Source organism: Pundamilia nyererei, unplaced genomic scaffold (genome assembly GCF_000239375.1).
Source record: "Pundamilia nyererei isolate P.nyererei 1_Seehausen unplaced genomic scaffold, PunNye1.0 scaffold00400, whole genome shotgun sequence".
NCBI lineage: Eukaryota > Metazoa > Chordata > Actinopteri > Cichliformes > Cichlidae > Pundamilia > Pundamilia nyererei.
The window spans coordinates 199,165-222,493 of NW_005187801.1; the positions used below are offsets into that span (position 1 = coordinate 199,165).

Consider the following 23,329-nt stretch of genomic DNA (forward strand, 5'->3'; position numbering starts at 1 on the left):
TTTTAAAGTAACGCAATAGTTACTTTTCAAGTAATTAATTACTTTTAGAATCTTGTAACTCAGTTACTTTTTTGAAGAAGTAACTAGTAACTATAACTAATTACTTTTTCAAAGTAACTTGCCCAACACTGGTGATTAATAAGTAAAATACTATTTTGTCTGTAACACATCACAAACTCATTACTCAAAGCATTTGGACACAGTTCTCTTTGGTGACATCTGGTGGCCAAAATATGAAGAGCAGCTTGAAACTACAAATTAAAATGAACTTCTTTATGATAATTTCCCACTCTACAGAGTTCAGTTGGTTATTTAAGCTTCTGTTTAATATCATGTGACATTTCTGTCTGATATCAGGACATGGAACATGGACAAAATAATGTTATGTCTATTTAATCTATAAATAATTTTGATGAATAAACCCTCCTTAAACATGCACTATGATGTGGTCTCACTTTGCTTGTGACTTCTTGACATTTGTAGACATTATAGAAAAAAAAACATTATATATATACATGATATATAACATACAGCACAGTCATACAATACGTTGGGAGTCTGCTTGTGCTGTGAGGTCCTTGCACCCACAAGGTTTTGTAATTAACCAGTGGACAAGTACATTTGTTTATATTATATTATAACTTATATGTAGAGTATATTTCATATTTATGTTGTTGAACGGGGTGTAGAATTGCTTATAAACTTGTAAAAAATATATACATTTTTTTTCTATTTTATGTTTTTTTGTGAACAGGCAGAAGGTCTTCATGGGCTCAGCTTTAAACAGAGACCATCACTGGTGACTCATTTACTTCCAGTACTTCAACAGAAGTCTCTCAAAGCAGTGTTAGTCAGATGCATGCCTTTAATAAAATGGATTCAGTAAAGGTAAGGGCAAACCTAAAGGTTTGTCATAATTTCATAAAGTCTAGCCTCAGTTGGTGAGTTAATAGGGTTTTTAAAAGGTTACTTACATGATGAATGGTTGTTGTTTGGGCCTGCGGGGCAAGACTTGGTCTGAGATTTGTGTTTGAGGGCAAACCATTAAACGTGAATTTGAGCTCATTGGAAAGTTCATTGAGAGCATCTTCAGGGCAAGCCTGCAAGAAGAGGTTTAGGTTCAATGTTGGAGGAGTCTTAAAAATAAAATGAATTAAAAGAAAATCATTTGTTTAATGACTCAAAACTCTGTTGGTTTTAGGACTTTTTTCTAAGATTGTTATTAGATCTTACTTCAATGAGGAATTTTATAGTTATACATTGTTGTCTTCCTAAGTCAACAGTAACTGATCCAGACTGCTCTCGTTGTTTCCCACTGATGTAAGCTCGGTTGTTTGGAGGCTTGCGAGTGGCATCCAGTGTTAAAGTGTAATCAATCACTGCTCGAGCTTGAATAGAGAAACAGAATTTGATTAAAATATTGCAAATGTAAATACATTAAAAATAAAAATGATGGGCAGTGGTTTATAACAAGTGGGAAGGGTAATGAACCTTCATTGACTGTAGACACTCTGCTCATAGTAAAGCAGACTGTAGCTGTGTTCTCCAATGATTTTGAACATTCTACATTCTGTGTAGGGATTTTCTTTGGGCTAAACGATACCTCAGCCTTTACTGTTACTATGGGTCTTGATCTGGAAAGTAAGAAACATGTGAATGGCAGATAGCTGTGCATGCCCGAGCCTTGTTCAGCCAGATGTTCCTTCCTGCAGCTTTAATGCTGCTTTTCAAAACAAAAGCAAACAGGGTAATCATGCAGTCTAGCGTGATGATGCAACAAGGAACAGAGGGAGACTCAGGCAATATAAAGACACCAGATAACAAGGGAAATAGGGAACAAGGAAACAAAACACAAATCATATCCCAAACCCCCAAATTCTTACCAGAAATAATGTAAATTAGAGTTAATGTTTTATGTGATAATTAATCATAAATAATTAATAATTTTTATACAACATAAATATGATATTATAAAAATCTGTGCCATTCTTATAATAATGAACTTTAAAATGTACCTAAATATTTGATCATTAATGCATACTGTAAATATGTATATCAACAAATACTGCAGAATTACAATAGACAAAAGTACAATTACACTTTCTTGGACTTACCTCAGTAAGACAACTGTGCCCTTTGAACCCACCGCTAAGTCAGGCAGTTCATCACCACTCTGGTCAAAAGACGACTGACTGATTGTCAGACCAAAGAACTTCAGTCCTGACTGGACCTCAGAGCCAGTAATTCTCTGTGTACATGAAAACATTTTAATTAATCAAGCTGCAGATTGTATAGTGATAAATAAGTTTAGTCATCTTTGTGAGTTCTTTGATGTTGTGTACCTGTGAGTAAGTAGGACTGATTCTTCCTCCTCCTTCACTGTGGAATATGTAGATGCTGCCTTCACCATTATTCTCTAAAGGTGCTCCAACTGCCAAATCCATGAATCCATCTGAGTTTAGATCAGGCAGCACAGCAAGAGAAGAGCCGAACCTTCCTTTGACAGCTGCATGTCCTCTTAGTACTAATGGATCATCAAAATTACACTCCACAAACTGAAAGCAGGAGAGTGAATATTTTATGAACATTAAGAAAGTTGACAAATAAACCAATTAATTTAACTGCAGTAAATAAAACTGATTTACCAAACCAGTTAATCTGCAAACATAAACTCTTCCCTCTCTATCAGGCTCCATGTACATTGGGGCTGATATGAAGATAAGATCAGTGATCTCATCATTATTTATGTCCATGGTACACACCTCTGCCCCGAAATATGCACCAGTCTGATACTGTGTAAGGAAGATATTATTATTTTTGTATCTGAGATCATTTCTATGGAAATTATAATTTAATTCATATCTGTCTTAATACAAATGAATACCTGTGATGAAAAGGGCTCAATCTTTTGGTTTTTCAAGTTTTCTCTGTTAACAGCAAACACAACTCCTCTGTGTTTATATCTTGGAGCACCAACAACTGTCAGAGAGCCATGCCAGGATTTAGCAATCGCCATGGAGTAACCTAGAATTTTGGTTTTCAAAAGGAGAAGACAGATTAAGATTCCTGATTAATCCTTTTAAATTATGTCTGTTATGCAAACTCTTCAGTGTGTTTGTGTCAAAGAATTACAGCAGAGCGGTGTATATACATGATCACATGTGTATGAGTTAGATTGTTAAAGCTGTAATATTCTTACCAAGATAACTGTCAGACTCCAAAGACACATCCTCATATGTTTTCAGCTTCTGGCCTCCTGTTGTGTATTGCACGTAGCCTCCCTTCCACTGGTTTGCACCAACAATAGACATCTGAATTCCCTACAGTGCAGACAAATAAACATTTTATATACAGTATATTTTTACCTTTAAAATCTGGACTGTGTTTAACTGTCTATTTGCCCTTAGGTCTTAAAAACTGCCACAAAGGCACATGTGAATCTCTCTTTCTATGACTAGACTGTCTGGTGAGTTTCAGGTGGTTTTAATTACCTCGGGCACAATAACTGCACTGAATCCCTCTTGAGACATTTCCATTTCCAGTGACTCTCCACTGCTTTGAGATCCTGTAACAGAAAAATAAATGAGAAGGTAAAAGAGAGACACGATGAGTCAAATTCAATTTGAAGGTTTATTTTTTTATGTTTCAAGTAATTATTTAAAATTATCTTTTTACAGTTTATTTTAAAAAACATTACATGTGACTTTACTGAATACAGTACAATAAAGTTAATACAATGTACTAATTTTAGTTGCTTCTTATTGTAGCATTTTACACAACAAATGAAAGTTAACTGCTTCAATTCCAGAAGGACACAGATCCTCATAATGACTGTGAAAAAATCCCTTGTGAATAAGTGAGCGGCTGAAAGTAGCATTTATTACAGTGCAATCATTTTAATTTTTGAAACATTTACAGGACTTTTTACAAAGTTGTAACAATAAATTTATGTTTGTACCTTCGATTGAGAAAGTTTTGTCCTGCAGATTCTGTCTAATTAATTCAAGTGCGTTGAAGTTCTTCACTTGAAAGACGTGTTTGTTTGAGGGAGACGATGCAATGGTGTCCAGTTCTCTTTTGGCATCAGGGTTATTAAATGCGTTCCCCACCTTGTTGACAAATATGTTTGAGTCCTCATACTATGCAAAATTATTTGCTCACTTTATTAAAATACATTCGTTAAACTTCACTTGATTTACAAACAGGTTTTAAACTCTCTAACACTGAATAGAACCTAAATCCATGATAACATTTATGTCATGCTATAAAATAGTTTTTACACATATTTTTTCCTCTACTAGCTGTATTTGTATTACACACATATCTCATGTTTCCATTAATAATTCAGCTTTTTCATTTATTTACCATGCTTTATTTTCAAGGTTACATGGTCAGTGAGATTAGCTTTTATCTAAACAAATAAACTGATCTAAATAAATGCACTATAGAGACATTTTATGGTGTATATACAAATATGTGGCCAGTATATAATAACAATTCTTAATCTTTGAATTCAGGTGTTTTCAGTGACATTACTAAAGGCATAAAAAATAAAAAAAATCACTTAGCCATGCAGTCTGAATTTACAAATATTTGTGAATGCATCATTCTAAAGAGCTCACTGAATTTAAGTGTGGTACTGCTAAACGATATCACTGCTGCAGTAAGTCAGTTTGTAAAATTTCATGGCTGCTGTATGTTCTATGATTGACTATAAGTGGTATTATTCTAAAGTCGAAACATTTAGAGCACAAAAACTGTGCAACAGGAGTTTCATCGCCTGGTTTTCTCCGGCCAAGCAGCTTTCGGAGCTGTAATGAGTGGCTGGCTCAGGAGTTTTCTTCCTATTTTTTATTTTTCATTTTTATTTATCAGATGCCAGACAAATGCCAGACAGGCATTTGTAGGTACATACAGCAATATCCTGGGATGTCATGTAACCAGACTTTGGTTAATGGTGGCTGAGATGATTTCCATGACAACAAAATTCTTTTTGGGCAATAAGAGAAGCAAAGGCGATAAGGTTATTTTGGATGGCTGTGGTACCAAGGTTATTTAATGGTTTGCCAAAAGTAGCAACATGGAGTCGGAGTTAGATTTATACCTAATATATCTGAAATTATTTTGAAGAATTGATGCCAAAGTTCAGACAGCCTGGGACATGCCCAAAACATATGAGTAAGATTGCAAAGTGTCTGTGAGCATCTATTACAGTTAGCCAACCAAAGTGGCCTCTTATTCGTGACCAAAATCCAGCAACAACTGGGTTGGAAGGTAGGCTTAATAAGGGTGACTATAAGGCATTGCATGTTAAAACGTGTAACAACGAGGAGCAGGAGGCTGCTTCGCTCTGGCATCAATTGGATTGAGGGGATGTGCACCACAATAATATTTTATGCATGCTGGATGCCCAATAATAACCAATTAGATTAGGCAGTCCTAATCCTCCAGCTGATCTATCACTATAGAGAAACGAACAACTAGCCTGGAATTTTCTCCCTATAGTGCAGCTTCATTTGACTGTAGTGTGACAACTGAACAAAACTCATTATTAGTATAAAATGCAACATTCTGCAGGTTTAAATAATGGAAGTACTTACCCCAATAGCAAATCGAACAATGTTTTTACTCTCTGCTAGCTGTGCTGCATCTCCCAGATCAAACCGATCATGAGATTGTCCATCAGTAATTACTATCAAGACCTTCTTCACATTTTGTCTGGAACCTCTTTGTGGTGTGAAAACATTGTTCCTGTCAAATTAAAAAAATAAAAAATACTTGATAACATTGTTTTACAGTTGATCTTGTAAATTATACACAATCAGGTAAACCACATTATTATTATTTCTGCATGTCATTCTCTTTGGCAATTTTTTAAACTTTTGCACAAAACAACCTAATACAAGTTTGTTTGTTTGTTTTTTTGTTTTTTCAAATTAAACTCAGCAAATATTTGAATTTAGCCAGTTGGGGCCATAACATCTTCTCAGTAGAAGATGACACTCTGAAGCACAAGTTTGTGTACAGTGTGTCTTTTAAAAGGCTTCCCTCAGTCATACAGTCCACACAGTACTTAATGTGATCAGATTTATGGAAAAAAATCAACTGGACAATAATGTATCTGCACTTCTTCACTATTATAACTGCATTATTTACACAACATATCTGATGGCCTCGGCTGTGTAAGTAGCTCTCCCCTGTTGACTGATGTCATTGATGTCAGTCTCCACTGATCCAGATGAGGAAAATTTCTTAAAGTAAAAGTGAACCTGTGGTGAAGTAGAGAACTGGGAAACAGAAAACTGAAAAAGAGAGAAAAAATACTCAATAGAAATAAAAATGTAGCTATTTTATGTCTTTGCTATGATTTTGCTGACAGAGAGACAGCAGCTGCTCACCTGTGTGTCACTTGAGAGAAATGATTGGATTAGATCTTTCACAAATCCCTTCATCGTTTGAAAAGCAGTATTATCTACACTGCCTGAACCATCCAACAGAAAGGCAATGTCTGCTTGTGTTCTACACTCTGTCAAAGAGATGGATTCAGAATTATGTTAATTTTTAAGGGTTAATTTTATATCTTTTCAAACTGATATCATGCAAGCAAAAGGATTTTGTACCTTAGTAAAGGGTCAGTGAATACCACACACCAGGAGTAATGATATACATGGTGTGTGTGTGTGTGTGTGTGTGTGTGTGTGTGTGTGTGTAAGAGAGAGAGAGAATGAGACAGAGAGGCAAAGACCATTTACTGTTACCTTGAATAGAAGAAGGTATGGGTGGTCTGATCCTTTTGAAACTTTCCAACTGAAAGCACACACCGTTGTACATGGTGATACTTCTGCAGTCCTTTGGAATGGTTGGACCACACACCTGAGAGGAGACAAAGCCAAGATGCCATAATTCAGCAGGTTGAGTATTTTTTGTCACTTAAACAATTATTAATTCTATATAAAATCAAACAAGAAATTCCGACACAAATCTTTAAAATCTGCTGACTTTTAGTCTGTTTAAAGAAGAGAGAGAGAGAGACAAAGAGATATACAGATATAGAGAGATACAATCACTGGTAATGTCTGCAGTTAAGTAACTCACCACAGTGTTTTGTGCTGTCGGATCACTTTTCATTGACAAACCAAGCGACATGTTGACTGCAAACTCTGGTGCTGTATTGAAATCATTACAAATGTGTTAAAACACTCCTAAAATACACTTTGTGTAAGGAAGAAAACAATATTCAAATTGAGAACTACAAAGTGCCACAATTCATGATAACTATAAGAAGTGGTATCGTCTAGACTGGAAACTGAGATAAACAGTAGTTTTCATCTGGTATATTTTCAAAATGAAGGAATGCAAAACAAAACTCAGTTTTACTTTTCTTCGTCACTTGTCAAAATTTAAGAAATGTTTTCTTGTTTTTATCATCAGTTGGAAAGTTTATTTCATTTTTAAGGCTGAACGTTACATACTAAGATATCTAATATGGAAATCTACTGTAACTGTGATTTGATTTAAACAAATGTATGCGACAGGATCTATGGATATCTATTTTTATGGCAAAATACTATCCAAGTTTTAGCACATTTAGAAATGAATGGTTACCTACCTTGAAACTGTATATTTTGGCAGTTTTGGGAAGAGGTTTTGCAGCTGTATATTTTCCCTCTTCCATTTTGTGAATGCTGTTCCAGTGGAGCACTGATGAGCAAACTAACAAAATAAATCCAGTCAATCATGTAAGTCTAGAAAGCAAACTCTAATTAAATAAACTCCATATGTCCATATAGCATAACAGAGATGGTAAATAAATATAAAAAGAAATAGCAGTAATGTTAAACATGCAGCTGTAAACTCGCTTTCAACATAACAATGCATGTCCTGACTTACTCTGATTGTCTTTGCACCACCTGGTAACCAAAACCAGCAGCAGAGTTACTCAGGGTCTTCCAAGCCACAGGATCAATATTGAAACCAAGTGCAGCATTTAACACTGAGGAATAATGAACACAAATCTTTAAAATCACTGTAAAAAAAGATAACATTATTATTATAGCACTACTAATCATAATGACATTTCGGAAACTGTTTACGCTGTGTTAGTCTAATTTCATTCTACCTCTCGAGTACCAGAGTGTTTCTTTCATTACCACTAGAGTGCACTAGAGTAAGACAATTTAAAGGTAGTAACTTTTCACTTATAAAACTTTAATGTGGAGCCCATTTTGTTTGTTTGCTTTCCTTTTTTTTTTTTGCCTGTTCCGTTCTGTACTTTAGCAATCAGAATTATTGTCTGAAGGTCAATGGATTTATTTTTCCAAGTGGGTCAGTATGGCTATGCCATATTGGTCCATTTGATTGATCTTTATTATTAACATTATTATTTATTTATTTATTTATTTAATTTTATTTTAAGTTATTATAGACTGGACAGAGATGAATGGAGGCTAAGAAAGGGAAAAAGAAAGAATGGGAGGGAAAGAAAAACAGAGGGGAAGAGGGACACTGAGAGAAGACACAAAAAAAAAAAAAAAAAAAAAAAAAGCTTGGACTTATGTTTTGGGTCATTATCCTGCTGTAGAATGAACCCCTGACCAACTAGACACATACCAGAGGGTATTGTAAGCAGAATGCTGTGGTAGCCATTTTGGTTCAGGGTGCCTCTCAGTCTGTACAAGTCACTGACCCTGAATCCAGCAAAACAGCCGCAGATCATCACACTTTCTCCTCCATGTTTGATAACTGATACCACACACTGTGGAAACATCCTTTCACCTACTTGAAGGCATACAAAAATCCTGCGTGACGAACCAAAGATTTCAAATTTCAGTTTATCAGTCCATAATAATAATAATAAGTCTTTAGTAATCCAAGGGTGGTGTTTCATTGCCCAGACAAGCCTCTTTGTCTTATTGTGGCATCGTAGCAATGGCTTTCTTGCTGCAACTCGTCCTGTCTAACCTGCAGCTTAAAGTCTTCTCTTCACAGCTGAAACTGGGACTTGCTTACTACGCCCACTACTAAGCTGTGCTTAAAGCTGTTGTCCTGTGAGCCACCTATCACATAAGCTGTTAATTCTCAGAAACTTGTCCTCTGATTCAGTTGTGGCTTTGGGTCTGCCAGACCTCTTCCTGTCAGAGTTTTCCCCAGTTTCTGAGAGCCTTTTGTTTGATAAAGCTATGTGATAGTACCATATTACATAATAACACTATATAATAATGCCACACTGTAAAGAGTTAGTAATGTATTAATAAGTGCTAAATTCATCATTTATAAAGCTTTAATCCTGCTTAGTATGTAGTTTATGAATACAGCTTTGTTTATTAAATGTTTGCTCTTGATTGATAATCTTATATTCAGTATAAAGATAACTTTAGATCTTTATCAAGTCTAGATAAGTGAATAACCAAGTATTTAGATGTGGATTTACATATATGATTGAATATGAGCTCATTGTTTGCAAGTGACATTGACGTTTTATAAATATTTATTTTATACTGTCATTCATGGTTAATTCAGGCAGTTACCACTTGTACTTAACCCTCCTGTTATGTTAGTTACTTAGGCACAGCAATGATGTTCCTGGGTCAATTTGACTTGAGGCATGCCAAGTTATCCAAAAATGTAAGCAATCAAAAAATTCCAATGGACATGTTTATATCTCATTAGTAAATCCAAATACTAACTATTTCAATAATAACATAACATAATTTCCCTAGGGATTAATAAAGTATTCTGATTCTGATTCACTCGATATTTATTGCAAATATGTTCTGCTTCCCCAATAGCTTTATAATTTCAAGAATGATTCCGTTATTAGTTGTATTTAGTTGGCCAAGACCAGCTTTAATTGACAGACTTGATGCCTGCCACACAAGTCATGCTATGACATGATATAACACAGCTTCCTAAAAAAAAGTTAATATGATATCAAACGATACTATTTTTTGCATGTGAAAATGTTCTGTAACTACATTCAAATGCAAATGTTCTTTTTCTTCTCGACACAACCTCAATTGTGTTGTTGTGGCTTTTAAAGAATATACCATTTTTATTTACTTTTACACAGTTGTGAATGTACATTATATCACAACATTAAGAAAAACATAATTAAAAGATTATTGCACTTTCTGTATTTAGAAGGCAGTCTGCAGTTTTTATTGCATAAAGTACCAATCAGTCCCATGCCTGGCTATATGCTGGAGCAAGAGGGGGCAACGCCCCCTTAAACAAATTTCCTACCCCTTAATTCAAACTTAATAAATAACAAAATAAGAAATAAAATAGATTACCCACAAACATATGAATATGGACAAGATTTACTACAGTAGCTGAAAAATCCACTAGAAAAGGCACAAATGAGATGGTAAAATGGTAAATGGCCTGTATTTATATAGCGCTTTACTAGTCCCTAAGGACCCCAAAGCGCTTTACATATCCAGTCATCCACCCATTCACACACACTGGTGATGGCAGCTACATTGTAGCCACAGCCACCCTGGGGCGCACTGACAGAGGCGAGGCTGCCGGACACTGGCGCCACCGGGCCCTCTGACCACCACCAGTAGGCAACGGGTGAAGTGTCTTGCCCAAGGACACAACGACCGAGACTGTCCGAGCCGGGGCTCGAACCAGCAACCTTCCGATTACAAGGCAAACTCCCAACTCTTGAGCCACGATCGCCGACGAGATGGTTTCACATAGGGCTGCACGATTAATCGTTAGAAAATCGCGATTTCAATTCATACTTATGTGCGATCTCATTTCCAAATGACAACGATTTAGGAAAAAAAAAAAAAAAAAAAAAGACGATTGTACCGCATTTTGATCCGGGACGTAATCTGCATGAAAACAAGCACTCACGCTTCCTGCTCAACAAATGACAAGGGTGGAGCCTTATACCACGTGATACAGAAGCCATCTGGCAGGGAAAAAAAAACAACGGAGAGCACGTGAAACTGCCCGAGGGGAGAAAACACAATGAGCGCAGAGAAAACGTTTCCTGATAGCAGTGAGAATGACAACCCCACTGTAAAATTACTTCCAAGGTTCTCATTCCTCCGTGTGGAAGTTTTTTGCCTTCAAAGAAGACGATGAGAGTCCAAAAAATATATAATTTGCAAGCTGTGTTTTGCCATAGTAGCACCACCTCAAACGTCACCATAAAGTGCAATATGACGAAGCTGTAAAGGCCAAGAAAGTGACAGGAGAAAATCCGTCCCCGTCAGCCACCCAAACATTAATAACGGGAACGTTATACAGCGCTTCCCCATACCCGTCGACCTCCTGCAGGCACAAAGAAATTACGGAGGCTATCACTTATCACCTGACCAAAGATATGGCTCCCATCAACACTGTGCAAAACGAGGGATTTAGGAAAATGATCAACACCCTAGACAAACGCTACACAGTGCCGTCCCACAACTATTTTAAAAATGTTGCACTACCTGCTCTATACACGCAGTGTTGAGCAACAGCAGAGACGGAATTTCAAGCAGTACAACATTTTGCGGCAACGACAAAATGTGAGACATTTATTGTTTTTATGTTTATTTATTGTTTTTATGTTCAGTCTCAACTGTTACGAAGTTGATGTGCAGTAAATAAGTGCAAGAAATATTTATATTGGAAAAGAAAATCGTGAGAGAATCGTGATCTCAATTCTAAGCAAAAAAATTGTGATTCTCATTTTATGCAAAATCGTGCAGCCCTAGTTTCACATCTCGTCCACTCTTTCCCTCTGTGCTCTGTTGGTGCGCAAACTCGCACAACCCTCAGCAGAGAACCCCTACTCACCCTCCTCCCAGCTAAACATCCAATCACTGTTAGTATGCAAATGACCCGGTGTCAGGTTTCTCAGCAGGTAGGGCAGAGCAAAATGAAGCAGCAAACCTCTGTCGTAAAAATCACTTAATATTTCGTGAGATAATTAACAACTAAAAAATACAAACATATTTATACAGTCAACAATTCCATTGTTGTTTTCACAGTTTCAGTCTGATAGAGAAGTGTATCTTTCTGTGAGCCTGTCTGCTGCACAGAGTTGACTGAAGGGCCTGTGTCTGTGTCCGCGACACAAAGCCCTGCCCCAGTTTTCAACTCTGCACTCAACAGCTTTCTCATTTCACATACTGATGTAATAACAGTGATTTTAGTAAAGCTTCTTCACATTTCACCCCAGCTTCCAGCAGCTCACAAAGGGAGTGAGTGAAAAAGAAAGTGAGATACATTATTTTTTCCAAGCATTTAAAGAATTCTGTGCTGCTCCTGCCTATACCAATACCAGTAGCAATGATGCTGTTGCTGGTACATCAGAGACAACAGCTAGCATGTCTGCTCCTGTGGCATCAACAGGCGCTGCTTCTCCTGTACCTCTGCCAACAATTGCTGTCCCAAAGCAACTTGCTCAGCTACCCAGTGACTTAAATTGCAACACACCACAATACTGAGTAGTTATCTCAAATGTGTATTTGGTTGTACAACATTAAGATCAATCAATCCTGCCTGGTACCACACACAACCATGGCTGGAATACTTCTGTTTCCCCTGTTAGAAATATGGCAGCACTGTTAATGAGAAGGATGTAGTTTTTACCATAACTGGTTGTAACAAATGGAAAACAGCACCTGGTCGAGATAAGGGGCTACAGAGGCATATGTCCAGCCACAACCATGTGCATGCTTCAGCTATCTGGACTGAGCATAAAAACAGAGAGGCCACAGGGGTGACTGTGGGTTTAATGTTGGTTGGTAAAACACAATGTGAAAAAAACATTGCTATGTCAAGAGTATTGGTAGTGCTATATACTTCTCTGTGTAAAGGAGTTGGGGCTTCGCGGGACTCCTGAATGGTAAACGGCCTGCATTTGTATGGCGCTTTATTCAGTCCCTAAGGACCCTAAAGCGCTTTACACTACATTCAGTCATTCACACACACTGGCAATGGCAAGCTACGTTGTAGCCACAGCTGCACTGGGGCGCACTGACAGAGGCGAGGCTGCCAGACACTGGCGCCACCAGGCCTTCTGACTACCACCAGTAGGCAAACATGGGGTTAGTATCTTGCCCAAGGATACTTGACAGGAGGCAACCGGGGATCGAACCACCGATCTTCTGATTAGTGGCTGACCTGCTCTGCCACTTGAGCTACAGCCACCCAACCTTGAGACATGATGCAGCGGGTAATGATGATGACATTGCTTCAGGTATTTTTCTACAACTGATGGAATATACCTTAGAGAAGGATGAGAAGCTTTTGCCTCAAAAGTGATGGGACCAGGGATAGGTGCAATGTGGAAAATGTGTCTGTGATAATACGGTTCATCGGGAATTCCATGCCAGAGGAGCATCTTACTGGGTTGCTTGACTTGCAACAACTTAATGCAAAGTACATCACCTCTGAGATACTGTTACATCTTTCTGATGCTGGCTACAATGCTGACAGTATACTTTGCCAGTTTTATGATGGGGCTCCTGTAATGAGTAGGATTAAATGTGGTGTACACGCTTTGAGAGGATTGACAAATATGTCCCATACATTCACTGCTACAACAACCAACTGCACTTAGTGGTTGTGCATGCCATTAGAGTGAGCCATGTGCAAAAAGATTTTTTAGTCTTTCTAGTTCACTCTACAACTTTTTTCACCACCACTATGTGCTCAATAAACATGATGCACCTTGTCTAGAAAGGCTGCTTGAGATCAGATGGTCAAGCCACTATGTGGTGACAAGGTGCACTGTGGAAAATCAAGAAGAAATCCTTAGTATCCTGTCTGAAATGACAGAGGATGATAATGCTGCCGTTGACCTGTGCACCGAGGCATCAGGCCTGTTATGCCAAATTAAGAGGCATCAATTCTTTGAGATTGGAAAGTTCCTATTGTGGATGCACGGTGTCTTAAAACCAGCAAATGCTATTCTATAGTGTCAGTGAATTGATCTGTGCAGTGCTTCTGAGGTTGTTAGTGCAGCACTTGACTCCTTAAAAAACATCTGTGAGGATGACTGCTGGGGGGTGTCATCTCCTGCTGAGGATGAGTCACATCCAACAAAGAGAAGGAAAACAAAGTGTTGCGCTCTCAACTTTGGACCAAACAGACTCTGGTGACCCTATGATTCTCCCCATCAGTCTCTGAAAAGATCCCTGCTCAACATCCTTGACAGGGACTTTCAAGAATGGAAACTAGATTTTCACATAAGAATATTGAAAATTGTTTGTAACAGTCCTGCTAATTGGTGTGTCTTCAGCATCGTATGAGAGTTCCTTCTCCACTTTGTCATAGGTCTTAACCCCTATCGTCACACCATGTTACATAAAAGAAAGAGAAATTTGGTGATGTTGGCCCAATAGAAGTTCATAATGAATAACTTGGATATGGATGAAAGTTTTTGGAAAGGGAAACAGGAGACTGTTATTGTAAAGTGGATTGAGGAGAAAGGAGAGTGTTTAGTTGCAAACACAGAGTTCTGTTTGTTGTAATAATAAAAAAAATACAAAAAAAGTTAATATGTTCTGTTCTAAATCCATTGTGTTCTGCAAATTAGTTTGAGTGTTGTAGGAAGAGACATGGTGAATTGTTTGTGTGTATGTGTGTTTTATTACTATGCAAACTCTTTTTAGTTTTGCAAATATTGGCTATATTGAGAGGTCTCATTTTATTCTTACTTAATCTTGCCAATTAATTTGAGATTTAGGCCATCCAATTAAGATAAATTTTATGTTGTTGGTTGTAAAGATCCTGATGGATATTTGGTGTTCTTTATTTTTTTATTCTATTTTCCTATCCTTTTAGTTTTGTTAATATTGGCAATAGTGAGAAGTGTTATTGTTGGGTTCGAATATATTTGATACAGGCCATCCAATTAAGGTAACTGTCATGTTTTTAGCTTTTATAATCTGATGAGAAATATTTTATTTTTTGCTGTTTTATTTTTCAGTTTTCCCCCCTGAGGGATAGCCACGTTAACGTGGTCAGGGGGTTTGCATGCCTCAGTGACCCTAAGAACTAGACCAGGAGAAGCTTAGCCTTTAGGTGGGACAGCCAATCCAATTACATGACAAAAACAGTTATCCACAGCACCCCACCCCTTTCCCTCCTCCAATGCCACAATATGCACATTGCTACATTTCTGTCTGCCCCCTCATATATGCCTGTCTAGAACTGGCCCAGGTCAGTCCATTTTTCATAGGTTGCTGTAATTCATAAATAGAAAATGAAAAACAAAATCAGAAGGTACAAAGTTGTCTTACCTGACAATAACGTAGCACTGAATATCAAGTCCATGGTGTTGCTCCCGACGAAAGATAAAGTGTGATTTCTTTTCTTTTTTTAAAGAGCACTACTAGTACTGGAAGTTTTGAGTCAGATTACAAATTCATGTAGACGATATCAGAAAAACTGTAAGGCTGAATTTATTATCTATCAATTAAATTAATTTTTATGGGTTGGAAATGCTTCCCACAGCATTTTGTGTTAGCAGTACTTGTAAATTGATCTGTAAATTCAGAAAGTAACTGCTTTTCTGCAAATCTTTTATATGTTTCTACCAGTCCTTCAAACAGAAATAACAGCCTGTTTATTTCCCCCTGTTTGCTTTTCTCCGCGTCTCCCTAAGACACTGTTAAATTGTTCCTCTTGTATCATTTAAAGCAATTGTGTCCCGTCAACTCTCCCTTAAAGACACAGTACAGCCACGTCGCAACGGATTTCGGTCCTGAACCAAAGTAATGGAGAGAATTTTGCTTCAAAAGTCTAACAAATGCGTACGATATGATCCACACGTGTAAACTAAGATGTACAAATGTGTACAATGATTTGAGGACTCACAAGCTTTAATCCACACCCAAATACGAAGCAACCTGGCCACACGTAAAACTATTTTACAAAATTAAATACCGACCATTAACGCACAGCTTACTTTAGATTCAGCCCCACGAATCCGATTATTTTACCTTACGAAAACCTGTGCGTACAAATGTCGAAAAACACGTAACATCTCTCTCGCTCACCAACAACCCATTTAATACGTGCGGACGAATCGTCTGGAACGCGAAGATCGAGGTCGTATTTCAGATGCATTGTCCCAGTGTAAAAATGACTGCAAAGGATGATCCACAGTGACGGCCCCACCCACTTGCAGCTGTGCACTAAACATTTATAGGCTACTGCTAAGTGTCTGTAATTGGTAACTCCGAGCTTTCTGGTAAAGGGGTTGAGAGTTGTTCAATTTATTTAGAAAAAGGAGTTTACATGTTTTGGCAAAACAAAACAAAACAAAACAAAAAACAGATGTCCCGGTTTTACACTGGGACTTGAATGCATCTTACATTTGTGGATCTCTGCGAGGGGGGCTGCCTGAAACTTGTGTTATGAAGTGCAAACAACAACAAATAATACTCTAGGTTTGAAAAAATGTAAATCGTTCTTCAACCGCAAGTGACTCCTTAGTCCTTGTGTACTTTTTTTCATTCTAATCTTCTAAATGGTAGTGGCACACTGTAACTATTAAATCACTACTATACTAAACTGAATCTCCTTTCTCAAATATGCTGTGAATACATGATGTTGACAGGAAAGATGTGTTATTAACATTAAAACACATGTATCAGTAAAAGATTTTACAGGAATAGGACACGCAGAAGTTGTACAAAGTGAAAAACGAAAAACAGGTAGTGATTACAAACAGAAAGACAATTAAACATTCTAGGACACTGAAAAGCAACGTACCAAGGAACAAAGGGAAGCACCCGAGTATATTCACTGAATTACCATCAATTATATAACTTCTACCTTACTAAGAGGAAGACTTTTTTTACCTTACTTTTTCTATCTCATACAAAAACATACTGTGCAGGTAGAATATTGTAAGTGTTTGTGGTAATTCAAAAGCTGGCTAAATTACCTGAACTACTTACATATTTTATAAAGCCACTGAGGCAACAGTTTCTGAATGCTGGATTCTTAATTGTAGTTAGATTGTGGCTGGTAAAGATGAAAATGCATACAGAATATAAACTACAGAATTTGGTTTCACTTTGTTAGTAATAAACAGCTGCAAAGGAAATAGACAAAATGCACAAACATGCATCAAAACAGTCACGGTCGTGGCTGTTTACAGTCTTAATTGCACTCACTGTCATCTTCATAATCATAATGATCAGTAGGTGACAAGTGGAGGTCCTGAGGTAGGCGTGACTGTCTCAGGTGATGTAACCATGAATGGCAGGAACAGTGTCTGGCACATGTTGATGAAACATTGGGATGTGGGATAATTTCTTTTCCAGCTGTTTGACATGCAGGATGGGAAAAGCTGTCAAACTAGGCTCTTTTGTGTCATTGATGGCATGCTGCTGATGGAGGTACAGGATGTACTTGTCTCAGCTGCTCCAGTCTTCAGACCCAGTCCACTGTTTTTAAGACTTCTTGAAATGTCCTCTTCTTCAACATTGAGGGGAACAAGAAGAAACGGTGTTAGGTCAGGTTATCACATGGTTTCTAAAATGGCTGGCAGGCAGTAACCTTGAAGTTAGAAAGTGCATGGCATGTGTTTAGAGAGTGAATGCTGTATGGTTACTATAGCTGGGTTACTAAAAGCAGAAGGAGACAGATCAGATCAGGGATCTGAATGTTACAGAAACACTGTCATTTGTCGTGATCACTGAATGCTGCTCTATTCTTTTGTTGAAGTTGGCTACAGTTGGACAGTCTCGGCTGTCTCAGTCCTAGTATTCTGCAACTACAACCAACCTGACGAGGCCTGGATTTGGCTGCGGCATCCTTATCCATCCTTCTCAGCAGCACACATGTGGGTACCATATAAAGGCTCAATCCCACTTTTTCCTGAGTTTTGCTTCCTCACAAGACCAAAGGTGACATCCTGTGTCACACAGTGTAATCATCATCCACCTAGAGAAGAAGCACTTAGAGTACTCCTGGTTTTATTTTCTGTGCCTGCAAAAAGACTGAGGTCAACAAAGTTCAGAAAGAAACCCCCAAGATACACAAGGTCCAACATTCAACATTCAGTCTTCATAAATTAAAGAGGGACGAGGTTGGTCCAGTTATACTAGATATCACTATACATCACATTACTGTGTATGAATAATAACAAAGAAACTTTGAAGATGCAGAGCATGTGGTCCCATCATTAAACTATAAACAAACATAACCAAACTTCTTTGTTGGAAGAGCTAATGTGTGACCTCTGCAAATTGACTTACCTCTGCAAGCGTGAGTGTCCTCCTTCTGCACAGGGTGCTGCAAAAACCCTAAACAAAAATTGGACTCTCCAGGCACAAACAAACGACAAAGTCCAAAAGGGCCATGGAAAATGTTATCTGTGTGGAGGCTGGATGCTGCTGGATGTCGCACATTGTGTTGTTCCCGCTCGCCCATGTGGACAATGACGACACAGAGCTTTGTCACACAGTTTAAATTAAGCACTGGAGCTAGAAGAACTATAGCTAATAAGAATATTTATTGAGAACATGTGGCTGAAAATGATCATTTTTGGTAACTAGTAACTTAATTGTAAGTTAGCCATGACAGAGGCAAATATTGCTGTGCGCCATAAACCTGATGGAATGCACTCTGCCCCCCTTCTTTAAGTCTACAGGGCTGACTGGAGGGCAAGAATTGGTTGCCAGGAGAACAGAGAGCGGCAGAAGTGTCATCTCCAAATAAAGAGATGCCCTGAAAGCTGCAGAAGAAGAAATATGAGCCAAAGTGCTGGATCTCAGCCAAATAAGGAGAACTGTGGCTTTCTTCCAACTTTTGGCCAATCACCTTTGTGTCCTGTTTATCACACATAATAAAACGTGTTTAGTGCCTGGGCACGGCAGCCTCTTGTCTCTGAGTCAGACAGAGGGTTCTAACCATTTTGACAAGAAATTGTGAAAACTTGTAATTGGAGCATAGTTGTCTTCTCTCATAAAAAACCCTACATAAGCACCACAAGTACAGTGAAGCATGTAATAATATAATATCATGGCCACTGATCAATGGTATCAGTGGTTGTTGATCAGTGGTCATGACTATTTGTTTATTAATGATCAAGAAACTGACCTCACAGCCCATTGTTTGTCAGTGATGCTAGTTTCAGATATTGTGCAAGGTACTGTGTATAAGTTTGGGGAAACCTGATGTCACTTGGATGGGTGATGAAACCTTTCTCCCACTGTAAACGCTACGACCAGAGGAACAGAATCAACGTTTTGGGATTTCCTTAATGGGATGGTTGAGCTTGTATCAAGACAAATATCTACAAATGCTTTTCAAAGCTGTTATATCAGGACTCGCTGTATTACTCAACAGAACCACATTGACATTATTGAGTGCTTATTGGCACTCGCTGACTTATAATAATCACTCCAGAAATGAAATCAATTTACATCATCTTGGCTCTTACTTATCGTGGCTCAAGAGTTGGGAGTTCGCCTTGTAATCGGAAGGTTACCGGTTCGAGCCCCGGCTTGGACAGTCTCGGTCGTTGTGTCCTTGGGCAAGACACTTCACCCATGATAACAACCTTCTGAAAGTGTATCAATAAACACTTTAGAGGCAGTGACAGCCTCTGATTTACTGACCTGAGTTTGTCTCTTGGGCCAGTGGTCATCTATGTGTGCTGCAGTAGCCGAAGGAGGCAGCTCCTTCTTCGCCTCCTCTCACCTCACCTGTGCCTTTCTAAGTTCCTTTTAAAGGGGCTTCTTAGATCAGCTGTTGAAGCGTTTTAGCTAGCTAGTCACCACCAGCTCTACCTGCTTTGCAACACAGTTGCTAGTGTCCTCCGTGTCCCCAAAACAGTTTGTTGGACCAATCAGCCCTGATGTTAGGTTGGACCTTGTGGTGGAGTGCTCAGTTGTGACTGGTTCTTACGGGTACGGTAATTTGGTCGTGTTCTTCCCACGAAAAAACAATAAATGAAAGTGGTTGTATTTTGACAGATGAATAAGATATTACTTCTGCAAATGGTGTTAGAGGAGTTGTTAGAGGCAAAATGTAGAAATCATAGGAGTTACAATACTGACAGCACTGTCTGTTTTATAACTTCAAAAGATCCAGTAATAAATTTTTGTCCTTTGTGGAGGACATCACTCTGAGACCTCTATGCCAAGCACAATTTATGCAATGTATATGAGTACTACTTTACTGTCAAGATGACATCGTGGGCTTTCTATTGGTGCCATATTTCTTGGGATTTGGGCTAAAAGAACACACAGATTTTCTTTTCAAAATGTTAAGTGATTGGAACTCAGGCCAGCCCATCGTCAGTATACTCAGCTTGCTGACCAGACCTTCACCTACCCCCTCTACGTATCAGTAAAATCACTCCTCTGTTTTACCTCGCCAAGTTAAATCACCAAGCCATGAGTCCCTTGTTGAGTTTTCCCCTTTATTTATACTTTAAGTTCTCTGCTGTCTCCGTGTTTGGTTCTGCACTGGAGTCCGCAATCATGTACAGGCCTCTGGACCTCTTTGACACAAATAGAGTGTAGTAAATAAAGTCCACTGTGAGAAGTCATTTATTGAAATCATGTTTTAGTGTTCAGGTGTCTTTCTTTCATCTATTTTAATATTCATGAAAGAAAAAGAAATTTGAGCAGAAATCCACTCAAAAATGTGAAGAATCCTACATGATCCCTCAGAATCAGCTCATTAAAAAAAAAAAAGAAAGGGAAAATTATCCCCATTTAAAGAAGCAAATTTTTACCTTGATAAAACCTTGCACTTTTGTGCCACCATAACTTAAGTGGTCAATATATCTACACTAGTTAGTCTTTAACACAGCTTAAATGTGTTAAACCTGAATTAAAAAGAAAAAAATTCAGACCCAGTCAAATTTATTTTGAAGGTTATTTCAAAGTTTATAGACAATATTTTGCATGGCTTCATTAAATATGCTTGAGTTAATGTACCAAAAACATCGGCTGATTTTATGGTAGGTAGGAGGCACACTGACCTTCATGCATTTACCAAACTGCAAACCATCACAGTTCCCTATTCCATTTTGTTAATATTATTCAAGTGGAGCGCTGACCAGCACAATAAAAAATAGAAATCCAGACAATGATGTAAGATGAGCAAACTGTCATTAAATAAACTACATTTGTTTTCTATTAAAACGTATTTTATTCTTGTTTACTTATTGCTGTGGGGCATGATAGAGATGATAGTTCTGATTAGACAGATTAGAGAGATTGGATAAAACTTTATTATTACCTCGGGTGGGTTCCTCCGGGAAATTCTGTTTCCAGTAGCACAGCACCGATAGAAATGGCAAAATAATGTAAGCAGAAATAGAATTATACCATATATACACATATACACATATATAAATTCAGAGACATAAATACAGAGTATATAATAGCGACAAGTAGGATAGGAATACCAGGGAATTGCACATTTCAACTATTGTGAGTCTGTTGCACCGTTGAATAAAGAAAATATTACACAGTGAAAAGGGCACTACTATTCAAATAAAGAGATAAATAAATAGCAGTAGTAATGATCAATATTGAAACAAAGTGCAGCATTTCTCACTTAGAATCAAAGAAGTATGAATAATAGCCTTTAAAAAAAGGGGGGACTGTAAATTGGATGCAGTCAGTTACTTTTTTAACTCTCTCGAGGCAGGCGTTGCCGATTTGCAACAGTTAAAAACTAACAACCTGATTACCCCACATACATATTTTATGATTATTTTTTAGTCAGAAGTACCACTGCAGGACTTGGTTGTGCATTAGCAACAAAAAGTTTAATTTGAGCCTGAGAGGGTTAATTGTTAAGGAGTTATGTTGTGCATGTGTTTTTGTTTTTTGTTTTTTTGACTTTTGCTGTCATGATTCCAGGTCTGTCTTGGAATTTTTACCTGGATAAATAAAGGACTAATAATAAATAATGAAACCATAGTGTTGCTTTCATTACCACTAGAGGGCAGCAAAGTCAGACATTTTTAAGTTATGTTTTCTGATATGATTACTTTGAAAATCTCAAACTGCTGTAACTGTGCATAGCAAATTTATTTTTCATTTATTTTTGTTACACAAAGCAAGCCTTTCTTTTTGGGCAAGCTAAGATTAATCAATATGGGTTTTTTTTTAGGTTTTTTAATTTTAATCAACTTTAATTGAATTCACTTTATCTATCAGTTCAAGATACAAACAACAACAACAAACAAACAAACAAAACATAGCATGCGAAAATACTTTGTTAAATGATTTACTACTAGATTTTCAATCTCACCTGGCTGGTAGATGAATAACCCATTAACTCTACTCATGTACATCTTCTCTTTATCACATCTAAGCTGATTTCTTCAGACTGCAATCATCAGGAATTCACACCTTTTTCTGCAGATGACACCTGATGCTATGAAAAAACATCCAAAATGTCTGATTTGTTTTATGTATCTGGAAATATGCCTTGCAGTTGATGAGTGAGTGATAGCACTGTTAATAAGCTTGTGGTGGTGGGGTGGATAAGATAAGCAAATATTATTGAACTGTCTTGGCTGAAATCTTTCTGCAAGACAGGAATCAGATGGAATTAGGGACAGTGTCTCTGGACTGACAGACTGTAGTGGTTCCCCTTTATAAGAACAGGAGGATGGACCACAAGCACCTCTAATTTAATCAAAGCAGCCCTAATGTTATATTTTTCAAATTTTGTCTATTGGAGACAGTGCATGCTGCAATGAAAACAAGTTTAAATGTCCAATGTTCTTGATGTTATAATGTTACAGTGCACTTACGCAGAGGCTTTGCATGCTTTACTAGCATGGTGTGTTAATAAATTAGACTTGTGTTGCTGCAGCTGAAAGAAGAAGAAGAGAAAATTCAGTGGCATAAATCAATTCTCCAGCTTCAATAAGTTGCATGCTATAAGTCTGCTATCACTAGTTGTCAGCCAAGGAGCTGAGGTAGCTTATTAGTTTTTTATTCTGGCTGAACTGGGCTTCAGAGCTTATTTACAACACAACAGAGCTCCAGAGAGAAAGTCAGAAGGATGTTACTTGTCAGTGCCTAGAAGCAGCCCTTATTCAGTTAAAATATTGTCAAAAAGCAGTATACATCAGGCTTGTATTAGGTAATAAATGATTTCGCTGTTTCATTTACCTTTGTTGTTACAGTACAATGACTGCGAGAGGAATACGGAGAGGGTAGAGAGAGCAAAAAGAAATGGCCAAGAGTTGACATGTAGTTGTAAAACTGAGGCAGCTTACAGGGAGTGCAGAATTATTAGGCAAATGAGTATTTTGTCCACATCATCCTCTTCATGTATGTTGTCTTACTCCAAGCTGTATAGGCTCGAAAGCCTACTACCAATTAAG

General features: G+C 37.7%; 1 protein-coding gene across 2 annotated transcripts in view; it reads right to left on the reverse strand.

Annotated features, from left to right (window-relative positions):
• LOC102201688 (integrin alpha-M-like) overlaps positions 1-16,113 on the reverse strand; it is a 39,430-nt gene extending 23,317 nt beyond the window's left edge. For both annotated transcript variants that reach the window (XM_005753084.1, XM_013915930.1), the window contains exons 1-18: positions 15,252-16,113; positions 7,891-7,993; positions 7,610-7,713; positions 7,096-7,166; positions 6,759-6,873; positions 6,399-6,526; positions 6,157-6,302; positions 5,601-5,751; positions 3,959-4,109; positions 3,492-3,565; positions 3,200-3,320; positions 2,885-3,024; positions 2,646-2,792; positions 2,343-2,555; positions 2,115-2,248; positions 1,492-1,634; positions 1,234-1,388; positions 975-1,100 (exon numbers count right to left, since the gene is read on the reverse strand). In XM_005753084.1, the coding sequence (XP_005753141.1) occupies positions 975-1,100; positions 1,234-1,388; positions 1,492-1,634; positions 2,115-2,248; positions 2,343-2,555; positions 2,646-2,792; positions 2,885-3,024; positions 3,200-3,320; positions 3,492-3,565; positions 3,959-4,109; positions 5,601-5,751; positions 6,157-6,302; positions 6,399-6,526; positions 6,759-6,873; positions 7,096-7,166; positions 7,610-7,713; positions 7,891-7,993; positions 15,252-15,285 (2,256 nt within the window). In that variant the 5' untranslated portion in view covers positions 15,286-16,113. The remainder of the gene's footprint in view (positions 1-974; positions 1,101-1,233; positions 1,389-1,491; positions 1,635-2,114; positions 2,249-2,342; positions 2,556-2,645; positions 2,793-2,884; positions 3,025-3,199; positions 3,321-3,491; positions 3,566-3,958; positions 4,110-5,600; positions 5,752-6,156; positions 6,303-6,398; positions 6,527-6,758; positions 6,874-7,095; positions 7,167-7,609; positions 7,714-7,890; positions 7,994-15,251) is intronic.
• Between the last annotated feature and the right edge of the window lie 7,216 nt (positions 16,114-23,329).